This window comes from Coregonus clupeaformis, chromosome 33, assembly GCF_020615455.1.
Source record: "Coregonus clupeaformis isolate EN_2021a chromosome 33, ASM2061545v1, whole genome shotgun sequence".
Lineage (NCBI taxonomy): Eukaryota > Metazoa > Chordata > Actinopteri > Salmoniformes > Salmonidae > Coregonus > Coregonus clupeaformis.
The window spans coordinates 4,141,555-4,158,943 of NC_059224.1; the positions used below are offsets into that span (position 1 = coordinate 4,141,555).

At 41.3% G+C, this 17,389-nt stretch overlaps 1 protein-coding gene across 1 annotated transcript in view; it reads right to left on the minus strand.

Moving 5' to 3' along the window:
• The window catches only part of LOC121548519 (chloride intracellular channel protein 5), an 82,458-nt gene extending 79,018 nt beyond the window's left edge, over window positions 1-3,440 (minus strand). The window contains exon 1 of the mRNA XM_041859976.2: window positions 2,759-3,440. Within this exon, the coding sequence (XP_041715910.1) occupies window positions 2,759-3,334 (576 nt within the window). The 5' untranslated portion in view covers window positions 3,335-3,440. The remainder of the gene's footprint in view (window positions 1-2,758) is intronic.
• Between the last annotated feature and the right edge of the window lie 13,949 nt (window positions 3,441-17,389).

Sequence of the window (17,389 nt, forward strand, 5' to 3'; positions counted from 1 at the left end):
TGATACAACAAAATGTGGAAAAAGTCAAAGGGTGTGAATACTTTCGTAAGGCACAGTATCTCAGCTACCATTACACTGTAAATACATTTCTAGGACACACCAGTCGTTTTAAAATTAAACCGAAGGTGTCGGAAGTGACACCTTCAGTAGGCGGGGTTAAATCTAACAGGCTGCAGGGTTAAATGTGACACTGTTCAAAGTTCTTGACATTTTATTGGCTCAAACGGATTGGCTCAAACGCATTAAGAAGGAAATAAATTACACAAATTAACTTTTAAGAAGGCACACATGTTCATTGAAATGCATTCCAGGTGACTCCCTCATGAAGCTGGTTGAGAGAATGCCAAGAGTGTGCAAAGTTGTCAACAAGGCAAAGGGTGGCTATTTGAAGAATCTCAAATATAAAATATATCATGGTTACAACATGATTCCATATGTGTTATTTAATAGTTTTGATGTCTTCAATATTATTCTAGATGTAGAAAATAGTAAAAAGAAATAAATAAAAAACTAGAATGAATAGCTGTGTCCAAAACTTTTGACTGGTAGTGTATATATTTTCAAATAACTGCCCTTTTTTGATTTTGACAAAGAAATCGGTCCCAAAAAAATCAGTTCGACCTCTGTTCAAAATCTGTGCGGCCCTCGAATAAAGATGTTTGCCCAAATCTGGGGCTAGGGGCTAGGTAAAAGGCTATTGTATATCTCAGACTCAAACATGTCCAACCACTCTCTTGTTCAAACCTCTCTCTCTGTCAATCTGTGTTGCTCAATCATCAGGGTGACCATGCTCGTACAGAAAATACTGATTACAGCCAGTGTGTGTGTGTGTGTGTGTGTGTGTGTGTGTGTGTGTGTGTGTGTGTGTGTGTCAATGCGTGCGTGCACAAAAACAATTAAGTAAATGCCCACAAATCTAGTTGTTTCAACTAATTATTATTAAGTACCTGGTTCCACAGACTTTTTTTGTTTTGTTTACTCACGTTTTCGGAACCTGAATCCTGAACCCAAAACAAATGCTGACGTAGCAGGAAGATCAGAATGCCGTGAACCAAGAGGTTGTGAGTTAAAATCCAAGCTGAGCACATGTTGAATATTAATTAGCTGAGCACATGTTGAATATTAATTACTCTATAAATGAACATGCACAATGTACTCATTTAGGTGAAATATGTCAGTCAAAACAGGGTGTAACTAGTTCCACAGCCTTTTTTGTAGAGACAAATAATAATTTCTAGTTGAATTAATATACGGTATGAGACAACTTGAGCAAACACATCATTTTAAGTTGACCTCATTTTTTCTCTCACGTCGGAACTAAAAATGTTAAGTTCAGGTAACACTTTGACCGAAAAGTTGAGTCAACTAAACAAGGCTGTGGGACCAGTTCCTTAATAATATTTAGTTAACTTTTTTCGACATCGTTTTGTGCACGCGTGTGCGTTTGTGTTTTGCCCAGCCATAGAGCTCACCTCTTGTTTTTTACGGCGGTACAGTGCACTATGGTTAATGATTACATGGCCGTCTCTGGGGCTTGTCAAAGTCAAAGACTTGGATATAGACACAGTGGAATACAACAGCAGTTCCTGGTCTATACACGGAAAGGAGCATTTTGATGAAGTTAACATTAATAGGGGTCAAGTGCCTTCGCTGAACTCTCTATAGCCACTATATGTGTCCTCCATGTTCTGTGGGACTAGGGGTTTTCAAATCTGGGCGTAGAAACCAGTTCCACCGTTGATTTTCATTCTTCCACTCTAATCAAGAACTGATTTAACCCTGGGACACCAGGTGGGTGCACCAGGCTGAACAGGAAACCTGCAGTGGTCAGGAACTCCAGGCTCGGATTTTAATGCCCCTGGCCTAGGCCTATCCTGCTGTTATTGAGGGCTGAGGCCTGGCCCAATATGGGCTGTTGTGATGGCTGAGGCCTGGCCCAATATGGGCTGTTGTGAGGGCTGAGGCCTGGCCCAATATGGGCTGTTGTGATGGCTGAGGCCTGGCCTAATATGGGCTATTGTGAGGGTTGAGGCCTGGCCCAATATAGGCTGTTGTGATGGCTGAGGCCTGGCCTACTATAGCAAAGTCCATGTTGGGGGATGACCACTCACCCAGCCACACCTTAACGACCTTCAGACTACTGCAGAGCGGTGATGAGGGTATAGGTCTATCTTAGAGGGTAACTCAATGACTCTGTCTTTCCCTGAAAAACACTATCTGGTGAAGATAGACCGTATACAGACCATACACAGCCCTAACACACATTCTAGTCAATGTTTTCTTTCTTATGGCTGTTTTAAACTCACCTTTATCCCTCAGAAGACCAATGACATTTGAAAACATTTCAAACCTTTGTGTGACAGTTGGAGAAACACAGATTATGTTGGCCTATATATATTCCTCTTCCTCAGTCATAAATATATATATTCCTCTTCCTCAGTTACATACATATATTCCTCTTCCTCAATGACAGTTGAAAACTTTTGGAAACAGGAGTTCTGAGACAGTTGGAAACAGGAGTTCTGAGACAGTTGGAAACAGGAGTTCTGAGACAGTTGGAAACAGGAGTTCTGAGACAGTTGGAAACAGGAGTTCTGAGACAGTTGGAAACAGGAGTTCTGAGACAGTTGGAAACAGCTGTCTTATCCTATCCTGTTTATCTAGGAGCCTATATAACACTATATACCTATTCCACAGTTGTTTATATGAATATCCCTCCTGATACAGTTTGAGACAGTTGATTATTCCACTTCCTTACCTTGACAAACAGGGAGATATCGGGCGCAGTGGGATCGGCAGGAGTGGCACTGTTCTCATCCAGAGTTGTGGCTTCTAGAGTCTCGAAGGTCTTCAGGCTGTAGTCCACCGGTTCTTCCTCCTCCTTGTCGCTCAGACTCTTCTCACTGTGGATGTAGGCATCCACCAGCCTGCCCTGCAGGTTGCCCTCGTGCTCGGAGGAGGAAGAGGAGGAGGATGAAGATGATGCCCGTCTCGAGCCAGCTCCATCACCGTTAACCTCCAACACAGCCTCAACGACTACCGCTAATTTCATCTCCTCCACCGCGCACTTCTCCTCCTCGTTGCTGGAAGAGGAGGATGAAGGAGAACCATCTTTCTCTGCTGCCTGTTCCGGTGCGTCTCTGGTGTCCATGTAGTCGGGCGAGGACTGCTCCCCTCTCGGGGATGAGTGCACCTGCACCTCTCTGTACAGCGCCTCTTTCACCTCACCGGGGGTTTCATAGATAACTCCTTGGTTCTCATACTTGGCCTCAGCAGGACTGTCGGGCCGCTCGTACACATTCCCCTCCGCAACAGTCTCGTACAGGTTCTCCATTCTGGCCGCTTCTCTGGCTGAATGGCTGACTGGGGAGAATTGTCCGTTACAAGGTGCTGCAACTAACTGAGTGGTGATTGTCTGTTGGCGCACTGGTCTCTCTCTCTCAATGGGCTTGCCCTCTCTCTCTCTCCCCCCTCCCCCTGATAATGCGCAGGTGTGAGCTGGAGCAATGATAACTCAGACAGAACTTTGATCCTTCGGTAACAGCCCGGTCTCAGGTGACTCAAGCCCTTGCTGGCTGCTTGTAAGCTACTAGCTTGAACGAGACCTGGTTATAAAGACTGGCTTTTTAATGCTGGCTGGTGTTTCACACATAACTATTTGATTTGAATTATTAGGATCCCTATTAGCCGATAATAATAACAATTGATATGGAGATCTCAGACAGCATGTCCATAACATATCTAAAAGCAGCTCCCAAAGTCCCTTTATTATTTCATATATAAATAACACCTTCTGAAAAAACTATTTTTCTAAAGGAAAGAAGGTATGACATCATTGTGCATACATAGCCTACTGTATGCGAACGAGTGAAAACACCTTGATAAAGTATGAAATCTGGTCATGCAGTAAAATACACATGAACACACTGGCACAGAGGGGAACAGCAGATATAGGGTGCGTCCCCAATAGCACCCTATTCCCTTTATAGTGCACTACTTTTGACCAGTGCTCTCCCATTGGGCTCTGGTCAAAAGTATTGCACTATATAGGGAATATTCTGCTATCTGGAATGTTCACATAGCGCCCTGCAGGGTGGGTGCAGGTGGCAAACCCTTCACAATAGATATCACCACATAACATATGGTCTGAAATCACTACAGAGATGACAAACTCCTTATAAAGAGCCCCGTTTATACCCGGTGCTAGCATGTGTCCTTTTATACCCGGTGCTAGCATGTGTGCTTTGTCCTGATTTTGTCCACATTCTGATTGTGTCCACATTTTTAGACTGGAGTAGACGATTAAAATATGCATTGTGATTTGATTGTGATCAGATCTTCCTGACCACCTCTGGAGGTAGCCAGGGAACAATTGTATCTGGATATTAATCAAGTGTAAACAGATCCGGAGAATCAAACCATTTAACCTGGAGTCGATGTCCGCGCCCCCACTGAAATCTAATTTTCATAATAATAAAAATCCCATATAAATCTGTAAATTTAAGCTAGAGATATCTGCACTGGATGCATCTCAATCCACTGCATCCGATGTAACACTTCCGCATCTGAGGTGAAAGGTGACAGAGCGGTGTTCGTCAGATCCTGAGACGTCCCGAAAATCTGTCTTCTCGCAAAATCGTCTGTAGCGTCCGAACAGTTTGGGCTATAAACTAATAGGACCCCACTGTGGAAAGATGAGACTGAACGTCCCGGTACCACTGTGGAAAGATGAGATTGAACGTCCCGGTACCAGTATGGAAAGGTGAGACTGAACATCCCGGATTCATCTGTAGGTCCCCCGGTACCAGTTGGAAACAGTAATGGAAGTATATATGGAGACTGTTTAGTGCCAAAAATAAGGGGTTAAATACATAAATAATAATATTTCCTGATCTTTCTTATATCTCTCAGATATAGGAGAGACACTTCAGAACAAACTTCCTTTAGATTTGTTTTTGGGGACTATCTGTTGTTCCATGTAGTGAATCTGTTATTCAATGTGTTTGTATGGGCTAATAGCAGTAAGGACTATCTGTTGTTCCATGTAGTGAATCTGTTATTCAATGTGTTTGTATGGGCTAATAGCAGTAAGGACTATCTGTTGTTCCATGTAGTGAATCTGTTATTCAATGTGTTTGTATGGGCTAATAGCAGTAAGGACTATCTGTTATTCAATGTGTTTCTATGGTTTAATAGCAGTAAGGCGAAAACAAAAAGTTTGTAATAAAAAAATTTAATACTTCAAGGGTCTTAAAATTCCAAATCAAATCGCAAAATCACAATGCAGACAGATAAGATACATTTTAATACTGTAAAATAACATTGTATAATGTGTAGATGCAACAAATCTTGATCAGATCACCACATGTTAGCGAATTGTGTTAACGAGGCTTGAAAGAGAAAGCATGACAGACTCCACATAGATCAATACTTCAAGAAATAATGTGCTGAAAGTTATAAACTGTCAAGAGGAGTGAAAAAAGGTTGTCCACTATCGGCATATCTATTTATTATGGCCATCGAGATGTTAGCTATTAAAACCAGATCCAACAATAATATCAAGGGATTAGAAATCCAGGGTTTAAAAACAAAGGTGTCATTGTACGCTCATGATTCATGTTTTCTTTTAAATCCACAACTCGAATCCCTCCACAGCCTCATAGCGGATCTAGATACATTTTCTAACCACTCTGGATTACAACCAAATTATGATAAATGTACTATATTACGTATTGGATCACTAAAAAATAAAAAATTTACATTACCATGTAGTTTACCAATAAAATGGTCTGATGCTGATGTGGATATACTCGGAATATATATCCCAAATGAAATAAATGATATCACTCCAAAAAAATTAATAGAAAGTTAGCAAAAATAGATAAGATCTTGCTACCATGGAAATTTTAATACCTGTCAATTTGTGGAAAAATCACACTGATTAACTCTTTAGTATTATCCCAGTTTACCTATTTGCTTATGGTCTTGCCTACGCCTAGCGAACAGTTTTTTAAATTATATGAGAAAAAAAATATTCCATTTTATTTGGAACGGCAAGCCAGACAAAATTAAACTGGCCTATTTATATAATGAATACAGTGGGGAAAAAAAGTATTTAGTCAGCCACTATTTGTGCAAGTTCTCCCACTTAAAAAGATGAGAGAGGCCTGTAATTTTCATCATAGGTACACGTCAACTATGAAAGACAAATTGAGAAAAAAAAATCCAGAAAATCACATTGTAGGATTTTTTATGAATTTATTAGCAAATTATGGTGGAAAATAAGTATTTGGTCACCTACAAACAAGCAAGATTTCTGGCTCTCACAGACCTGTAACTTCTTCTTTAAGAGGCTCCTCTGTCCTCCACTCGTTACCTGTATTAATGGCATCTGTTTGAACGTGTTATCAGTATAAAAGACACCTGTCCACAAACTCAAACAGTCACACTCCAAACTCCACTATGGCCAAGACCAAAGAGCTGACAAAGGACACCAGAAACAAAATTGTAGACCTGCACCAGGCTGGGAAGACTGAATCTGCAATAGGTAAGCAGCTTGGTTTGAAGAAATCAACTGTGGGAGCAATTATTAGGAAATGGAAGACATACAAGACCACTGATAATCTCCCTCGATCTGGGGCTCCACGCAAGATCTCACCCCGTAGGGTCAAAATGATCACAAGAACGGTGAGCAAAAATCCCAGAACCACACGGGGGGACCTAGTGAATGACCTGCAGAGAGCTGGGACCAAAGTAACAAAGCCTACCATCAGTAACACACTACGCCGCCAGGGACTCAAATCCTGCAGTGCAAGACGTGTCCGCCTGCTTAAGCCAGTACATGTCCAGGCCTGTCTGAAGTTTGCTAGAGTGCATTTGGATGATCCAGAAGAGGATTGGGAGAATGTCATATGGTCAGATGAAACCAAAATAGAACTTTTTGGTAAAAACTCAACTCGTCGTGTTTGGAGGACAAAGAATGCTGAGTTGCATCCAAAGAACACCATACCTACTGTGAAGTATGGGGGGTGGAAACATCATGCTTTGGGGGCTGTTTTTCTGCAAAGGGACCAGGGACGACTGATCCGTGTAAAGGAACGAATGAATGGGGCCATGTATCGTAGAGATTTTGAGTGAAAACCTCCTTCCATCAGCAAGGGCATTGAAGATGAAACGTGGCTGGGTCTTTCAGCATGACAATGATCCCAAACACACCGCCCGGGCAATGAAGGAGTGGCTTCGTAAGAAGCATTTCAAGGTCCTGGAGTGGCCTAGCCAGTCTCCTGATCTCAACCCCATAGAAAATCTTTGGAGGGAGTTGAAAGTCTGTGTTGCCCAGCGACAGCCCCAAAACCTCACTGCTCTAGAGGAGATCTGCATGGAGGAATGGGCCAAAATACCAGCAACAGTGTGTGAAAACCTTGTGAAGACTTACAGAAAACGTTTGACCTGTGTCATTGCCAACAAAGGGTATATAACAAAGTATTGAGAAACTTTTGTTATTGACCAAATACTTATTTTCCACCATAATTTGCAAATAAATTCATAAAAAATACTACAATGTGATTTTCTGGATTTTTTTTTCTAATTTTGTCTGTCATAGTTGACGTGTACCTATGATGAAAATTACAGGCCTCTCTCATCTTTTTAAGTGGGAGAACTTGCACAATTGGTGGCTGACTAAATACTTTTTTTCCCCACTGTATGAATTAGGAGGACAGAAATTATTAAATATAAAAGCATTAGACCTATCACTAAAAGCTTCAGTCATGCAAAAAAATATACTTAAATCCGAACTGGTTCTCTAGCAAACTAGTAAGATTGTCTCACCCAATGTTCAAGAATGGCCTTTTTCCCTTTATTCAGATTACAATCTCTTATTTTCAGTTATTTGAAAAGGAAATCATCTCCCAAATATCACTATTTCTAAAATAAGCCATAGAAAGTTGGTTGCAATTTCAATTTATTCCTCCAGAAATGACAGAATAAATATTGCAACAAACATTGTGGTTAAACTCAAATATACAAATTGATAGAAAACCGTTCTTTTTTGAAAAAAAAAAAAAAAGGTATAATCTTCGTAAATTATATTATCGGTAGGAATGGTGGAGGTATGTCGCACATGCAGCTAACAAAAACATATGGAAATGTCTGCTCTACCCAAAATTACAACCAAATAATTGCAGCATTACCGTGTGGTGTCGAGACAACGATGCTGATATGCTGTGTAGACAAGAACTCCGCTTGACACTGTACCTGATTATAAAGGTTTATTATATCAAAGGTTCCAGCGTCAATTTACAGATTTCTGCAGAAATCCGGAGAACAACTAACCCAATCTAAAAATGATTATTCTCCCAGTCCTTTGTTCAAACATGGTATTTATCCTATATAACATAATATGGGTGTTTTGAATAGACCAATCCCTGGCTTCCACATATCCAAGTCTCCTCTGTTTCAGGTGGCCCCTATAGTAATGCTTTCCAGATGTTTCAGCAAGGCAAAGTAAAGTTCATCTAACACACCATTTGCAAACGTCAGCCAAAATTATAAACTGTTCAGATACTACAACCGCAAAAATTGAAGACGAAAGTGGAAGGAGGAAAAAGTAAGGAACTTGTCTGTCGGCCCTGCATTAAAGAACATAATTGTTTAAAGAAAATTGTGATAAATAAAAAAGTATATCAGTTTCATTTAAGGACCAAAAGATTGACAGCCGTCCCATATAGATTGCAAAATAGTTGGGAAGAGATTTTTGACGTACCGATCCCATAGCATAATGTTTATGAACTGACGCAAAACGACACCGGATTCAAAAATTATAATTTTTCTATTTAAATTATTATATAAAATTCTTGCTACCAATAGTTATTTGTATGGGGGATACAATCTTCCCAGCTCTGAAGATTTGGCTGTGAAGAGACAGAATCATTAGATCATTTGTTTTGGTACTGTTCATTTGTAGCTTGTTTCTGGACATAGGTCCAGGAATGGCTAAAGAATTGCAATATTTGCATGCAGCTGACCCTGCAGATAGCACTACTGGGTGATCTGAAAAGTCATAGTCAATCGATCAATAATATAATAATACTTTTAGCAAAGATGTTTATTTTCAATTCACAAACTGTAGAAACAATGAGAATAGAAAGGTTCAGAACTTTTGTAAAACATCACAGTACAGTTGAAAAATACAGTGGGGAGAACAAGTATTTGATACACTGCCGATTTTACAGGTTTTCCTACTTACAAAGCATGTAGAGGTCTGTAATTTTTTATCATAGGTACACTTCAACTGTGAGAGACGGAATCTAAAACAAAAATCCCGCAAATCACATTGTATGATTTTTAAGTAATTAATTTGCATTTTATTGCATGACATAAATATTTGATACATCAGAAAAGCAGAACTTAATATTTGGTACAGAAACCTTTGTTTGCAATTACAGAGATCATACATTTCCTGTAGGTCTTGACCAGGTTTGCACACACTGCAGCAGGGATTTTGGCCCACTCCTCCATACAGACCTTCTCCAGATCCTTCAGGTTTCGGGGCTGTCGCTGGGCAATACGGACTTTCAGCTCCCTCCAAAGATTTTCTATTGGGTTCAGGTCTGGAGACTGGCTAGGCCACTCCAGGTCCTTGAGATGCTTCTTACGGAGCCACTCCTTAGTTGCCCTGGCTGTGTGTTTTGGGTCGTTGTCATGCTGGAAGACCCAGCCACGACCCATCTTCAATGCTCTTACTGAGGGAAGGAGGTTGTTGGCCAAGAACTCGCGATACATGGCCCCATCCATCCTCCCCTCAATACGGTGCAATCGTCCTGTCCCCTTTGCAGAAAAGCATCCCCAAAGAATGATGTTTCCACCTCCATGCTTCACGGTTGGGATGGTGTTCTTGGGGTTGTACTCATCCTTCTTCTTCCTCCAAACACGGCGAGTGGAGTTTAGACCAAAAAGCTATATTTTTGTCTCATCAGACCACATGACCTTCTCCCATTCCTCCTCTGGATCATCCAGATGGTCATTGGCAAACTTCAGACGGGCTTGGACATGCGCTGGCTTGAGCAGGGGGACCTTGCGTGCGCTGTAGGATTTAAATCCATGACGGCGTAGTGTGTTACTAATGGTTTTCTTTGAGACTGTGGTCCCAGCTCTTTTCAGGTCATTGACCAGGTCCTGCCGTGTAGTTCACCTTCCTCATGATCATTGATGCCCCACGAGGTGAGATCTTGCATGGAGCCCCAGACCGAGGGTGATTGACCGTCATCTTGAACTTCTTCCATTTTCTAATAATTGCGTCAACAGTTGATGCCTTCTCACCAAGCTGCTTGCCTATTGTCCTGTAGCCCATCCCAGCCTTGTGCAGGTCTACAATTTTATCCCTGATGTCCTTACACAGTTCTCTGGTCTTGGCCATTGTGGAGAGGTTGGAGTCTGTTTGATTGAGTGTGTGGACAGGTGTCTTTTATACAGGTAACGAGTTCAAACAGGTGCAGTTAATACAGGTAATGAGTGGAGAACAGGAGGGCTTCTTAAAGAAAAACTAACAGGTCTGTGAGTGCCGGAACTCTTACTGGTTGGTAGGTGATCAAATACTTATGACATGCAATAAAATGCAAATTAATTACTTAAAACCATACAATGTGATTTTCTGGAGTTTTGTTTTAGATTCCGTCTCTCACAGTTGAAGTGTACCTATGATAAAAATTACAGACCTCTACATGCTTTGTAAGTAGGAAAACCTGCAACATTGGCAGTGTATCAAATACTTGTTCTCCCCACTGTATATGGCAAATAGAAATCCAATATGGATGGTGTTAAGAGATAGATGGGAGGTGTTGAATGGAGCTGAAGGATGGGACTAATAACAACAACTAATAACAACAAGATAACTAGTGTAAGACATGCTGTGTCCATAATAAGTATATAGGTTATATATTGTGAGCTTTTGTGAAAGAGCACAGTTAGAAAGATATGGCATATAGAAGCATACCAGATGGACATCATGAAAATGATCGGAGGAAGTTCAGGAGTAAAAACAAAAAATATATAATTAGTGACTGTGTCCATAAAATGTATATAGTATGTATAAGCATGAAGTAGAGGCCTAAGCATTGTTGTTCACTAGTTTACTCCAATTAGGGAGGGGATGGTGGGGTTGGAAAGTAATAAAGGGAAATATATATATTTTTAAAGGGTATGTATGTATATGTATGTATGTGTATATGTATATATGTATATATATGCGAGAGAAAAAAAACATATGGGGGATTGGAAGTGATGCAGACAATTACATTGATGGAAGTTACAATCTATCTGTACTATTAAAGCTGATTTACCCCCTAAAAAAATAAAAAATTATTGATTAAAAAATAAAAATAATAAAAAATTAAATTAAATAAAAACAACGTGCTGAAAGTCTGTTGTCAATTTGTTTACTGTAAAATAGTAAATGTATCTGGTCAAACAATTTTGTCCAAAATTTACTAAGGGTTGGTAACAGGCTGATTGGTCGGCTATTTGAGCCAGAACTAGTGGCGCAGCGGTCTAATGTAGTGCATCGCAGTGCTAGAGGCGTCACTACAGACCCGGGTTCAATCCCGCCAACCAACCGTGATCAGGAGTCCCATAGGGCGGCGCACAATTGGCCCAGCGTCTTGAGGGTTTGGCCGGAATAGGCCATCATTGAAAATAAGAATTTGTTCTTCACTGACTTTCCTAGTTAAAGAAATTAAAATTATTGGGGAGCGGAATTACTTTTACTTCCCTCCAGGCCTGAGGGCACACACTTTCTAGTAGTCTTAAATTGAAGATATGGCAAATAGGAGTAGCAATATCATTCGCTATTATCCTCAGTAATTTTCCATCCAAGTTTTCCAGGTGGCTTTTTTCACCTCTTCCACACTCACTTTACGGAATTCAAAATTACAATGCTTGTATTTTCATAATTTAGTCAGTTATACTTGGATGTGTAGAGTCGGCGTTTGTTGCTGGAATGTCATGCCTAAGTTTGACAATTAAAAAATAATTAAAGTAGTTGGCAATATCAGTGAGTTTTGTGATGAATGAGCCATCTGACTCAATGAATGATGGAGCTGAGTTTGCCTTTTTGCCCAAAATGTAGTTTAAGCTCCAAAGCATCTTTGTTTCATAGTGTAGCTTATTTTTCTTTATATTCAGTTTAGTCACATGATTTCTCAATTTTCAATACGTTTGCCAATCGGTTGTGCAGCCAGACCTATTTGCCATTCCTTTTGCCTCATCCCTCTCAACCATACATTTTTTCAATTACTCATCAATCCATGGCGATTTAACCGTTTTTATGGTCATTTTCTTAATGGGTGCATGCTTATTAGTAACTGGAATAAGAAATTTCATAATTGTGTCAAGTGCAGCGTCTGGTTGCTCGTCATTACACACCACAGACCAACAAATATTATTTACTCATCAACATCAGAACCACTACAAAACGTATTGTATGACCTCTTACACACTATATTAAATTACATGGTATCTCCCGAGTGGCGCAGTGGTCTAAGGCACTGCGTCGCAGTGCTAGCTGTGCCACTAGAGATCCTGGTTCGTATCCAGCCTAAAATAATGTATGCACTCACTAACTGTAAGTCGCTCTGGATAAGAGCGTCTGCTAAATGACGTAAATATTAGGCCAGTTTTCCTAGATATGGGATCACTACTATCCAGATGCTGCCTGTTAGCACTTGGTGGTAGCTACAGTGCATTCGGAAAGTATTCAGACCCCTTGACTAGTTCCACATTTTGCTACGTTACAACCTTAATTTAAAATGGTTTAAATAGTTTCCCCCCCCCCCTCAATCTACACACAATACCCTATAATGACAAAGCAAAAACAGGTTTTTAGTAATGTGTGCAAATTTATTGGAAATTTAAAACTGAAATATTTATTTTACATAAGTATTCAGACCCTTTACTCAGTACTTTGTTGAAGCACCTTTGGCAGCGATTACAGCCTCGAGTCTTCTTTGGTATGACGCTACAAGTTTGGCACACCTGTCCCCAGTGCACAACTGAGCAAGAGGGCAAATACATTAGTGTCTAGTTTGAGAAACAGACGCCTCACAGGTCCTCAACTGGCAGCTTCATTAAATAGTACCCGCAAAACACCAGTCTCAACGTCAACAGTGAAGAGGCGACTCCGGGACGCTGACCTTCTAGGCAGAGTTGCAAAGAAAAAGCCATATCTCAGACTGGCCAATAAAAAGAAAAGATTAAGGTGGGCAGTCTGAGATATGGCTTTTTCTAGCAACCGTATTTGTCATCTGCCCTCTAGGTGCTGGCATCGGCTGTAACTGAGCATCTAGCTAAATCCAAGTCTTTGTTTCGAATCCTCTTCGCTATGTTCAGGTTGAAACATGTATGGTTGAATGTCACCATGTAGCTAATAGAACATAAAAAAATGTGTTGATGAGAGGAATCACTTGAAGCCATTGCGGTCTGGTCAGTTCTTTCAGTTTTGCCCAAGGGATTATGTTGTTAGTGTTCGCCTTGGGGAGGGACGGGAGGATGAAGCAACGCTCCACACAAATTGTAGACTTTCAGAGACTGGAACAAAATGTGTCGACTTGTATATTAGCAATGAATCCGCCGATAGGAACATCGCTGAAAGACGTCCAACGGTTCTATCGAACAAGGACAACCATATCTACATGCGCAACAACGTATAGTGCGATCAGTATCACATAGAGCCTTTGTTCCACAAAGCAGGACTACATTTATTTTCAGATCTCACCCCCCCTCCCGTACACCGGAAGCCGTCATAGGATGTATCATTGAGCACCTGAAGCCCAGTCCCACCCTCTTCGTGACCAATGAATGTGTGAAATGCCTCAGACATGATGAAAACAAGCCCAGATTCCCCCAGGGTGAAATTCTCCTTTAATGTACCTCATTAGTTACAACACCTCTTCAATGTACCTCATTAGTTACACCTCTAATGTACTGCATTACTTACAACACGTCTTTAATGCAATACTGTAAGACATCAGAAGAAAACGCTACATAACGATCAACTGAGATATTCCTTTTCCTTTTATGAGTATTAGATTAATATTAATTTAATCAAACAGATATTTGATTTGTCAGTTAGCAAAAAAACAAAAATCATAATGCACACTGACTAAGCAACAAGAAACATATACTGTATAACTTTTAGATTAGTCATAAGTTGAACAATAATACAGTGACTTCGGAAAGTATTCAGACCCCTTGACTATTTCCACTTTTGTTACGTTACAGCCTTATTCTAAAATTGATTAAATTACATTATTTCCTCATCGATTTACACAACATACCCCATAGTGACAAAGCATTTTTGCAAATGTATTAAAAATAAAAACAGAAATACCTTATTTACATAAGTATTCAGAACCTTTGATATGAGACTCGAAAATGAGCTCAGGTGCATCCTGTTTCCATTGATCATCCTTGAGATGTTTCTACAACTTGATTGAAGTCCACCTGTGGTAAATTCAATTGATTGGACATGATTTGGAAAGGCACAGACTTGTCTATATAAGGTCCCACAGTTGACAGTGCATGTCAGAGCAAACACCAAGCCATGAGGTCGAAGGAATTGTCAGTAGAGCTCCGAAACAGGATTGTGTCGAGGCACAGATCTGGAGAAGGGTACCAAACTTTCTTTGCAGCATTGAATGTCCCCAAGAACATAGAGGCCTCCATCATTCTTAAATGGAAGAAGTTTGGAACCACCAAGACTCTTCCTAGAGCTGGCTGCCCGGCCAAATTAAGCAATTGGGGGAGAAGGGCCTTGGTCAAGGAGGTGACCAAGAACCTGATGGTCATTCTGACAGAGCTCCATAATTCCTCTGTGGAGATGGGAGAACCTTCCAGAAGGACAACCAGCTCTGCAGCACTCCACCAATCAGGCCTTTATGGTAGAGTGGCCAGACGGAAGCCACTCCTCAGTAAAAGGCACATGACAACCCGCTTGGAGTTTGCCAGAAGGCACCTAAAGGACTCCCAGACAATGAGAAACAAGATTCTCTGGTGTGATGAAACCAAGATTGAACTCTTTCGCCTGAATGCCAAGCATCACGTCTGGAAGAAACCTGGCACCATCCCTACGGTGAAGCATGGTGGTGACAGCATCATGCTGTGGGGATGTTTTTCAGCGGCAGGACTGGGAGACTAGTCAGGATCGAGGGAAAGATGAGGACAGCGATCCTTGATGAAATCCTGCTCTAGAGCGCTCAGGACCTCAGACTGGGGCGAAGGTTCACCTTCCAACAGGACAACGACCCGAAGCACACTGCCAAGACAACGCAGGAGTGGCTTCGGGACAAGTCTCTGAATGTCCTTGAGTGGCCCAGCCAGAGCCCGGACTTGAACCCAACCGAACATCTCTGGAGAGACCTGGATTTTTTATTTTTTTTAATCTGTTTTTGCTTTGTCATTATGGGGTATTGTCTAGATTGATGAGTGGGATTTAAAAAAAAATCCATTTAAGAATAAGGCTGTAATGTAACAAAGGTCAAGGGGTCTGAATACTTTCCGAATGCACTGTAAATAAAGAGTGCAAAAACACACATGTCCTACACACCTCACCTCATCCCACTGCTGTGCCCCTTTATCATGATTCTGTTAATTTAGGGCAAAATGGGCTCTCAGATCTCACAACTCAGTAGTCAACTATCAACCTAACACAGAAAGTTAAGAATCCCTCCTAGTCCTTAAAACCTATAGCAATTGCACTTCACGTTTCACCAACAAATGGTTATGACATCACCAACTAATGCCAGGGCTTGGCATTCAGGGCTGCGAGCCATGGAGCCACCATGCTGCATCAGACAGGTGACCGCGCTTCAGCCATGGAGCCACCATGCTGCATCAGACAGGTGACCGCGCTTCAGCCATGGAGCCACCATGCTGCATCAGACAGGTGACCGCGCTTCAGCCATGGAGCCACCATGCTGCATCAGACAGGTGACCGTGCTTCAGCCATGGAGCCACCATGCTGCATCAGACAGGTGACCGTGCTTCAGCCATGGAGCCACCATGCTGCATCAGACAGGTGACCGTGCTTCAGCCATGGAGCCACCATGCTGCATCAGACAGGTGACCGTGCTTCAGCCATGGAGCCACCATGCTGCATCAGACAGGTGACCGTGCTTCAGCCATGGAGCCACCATGCTGCATCAGACAGGTGACCGTGCCATGTACTATATAGGCCCAAAAAGGTATTTTTGTTTTCCAAACAATCAGTGTAAATATCAGATTGTATGGTTGGCTATAATAGGCTTTAAGGTACTTGCCCAGACTGTAAATTAAACATGAAATCACCCATGATTGAAATTCTGCGTGCATAACTCGCCTTCCTGTGATCTTGGCCCAGCCAGTAATTTTCTCATTCGGGCCAGTAGTTTTCACTTGGTCCTGGCCTGGTGTGCCACTGGCAAATTTACCTGAGTGTCAAGCCCTGAATGGTTAGTGGTTGTGACGTCTCCAACGAATGGTTATGGTTTATGATTCTCACACTTCACAGGGGCAATACACATGCGTCTGTACAGAAATACGCCCCCTACAGACAGTAACATATATAAAACAACATTATTGCACATATAATAGAAAGATGATCTCCTATGAAGTAGTGGATGACTGTAGGTCCTGAACAGATACAGGTAGTAACCCGTTATTGACAACTATATGGACTACAGTAGTAACGTGGTAGTAATGGGCCTGTTATTGACAACTATATGGACTACAGTAGTAACGTGGTAGTAATGGACCTGTTATTGACAACTATATGGACTACAGTAGTAACGTGGTAGTAATGGACCTGTTATTGACAACTATATGGACTACAGTAGTAACGTGGTAGTAATGGACCTGTTATTGACAACTATATGGACTACAGTAGTAACGTGGTAGTAATGGACCTGTTATTGACAACTATATGGACTACAGTAGTAACGTGGTAGTAATGGACCTGTTATTGACAACTATATGGACTACAGTAGTAACGTGGTAGTAATGGACCTGTTATTGACAACTATATGGACTACAGTAGTAACGTGGTAGTAATGGACCTGTTATTGACAACTATATGGACTACAGTAGTAACGTAGTAGTAATGGACCTGTTATTGACAACTATATGGACTACAGTAGTAACGTGGTAGTAATGGACCTGTTATTGACAACTATATGGACTACAGTAGTAACGTGGTAGTAATGGACCTGTTATTGACAACTATATGGACTACAGTAGTAACGTGGTAGTAATGGACCTGTAGACAGACCGACAGGAACAGCCTGACGAACTGAACTCAGAGATGTCACAGTGGTCTAAAACCCCTGATCCTCTCCTCTCCTCTCCTCTCCTCTCCTCTCCT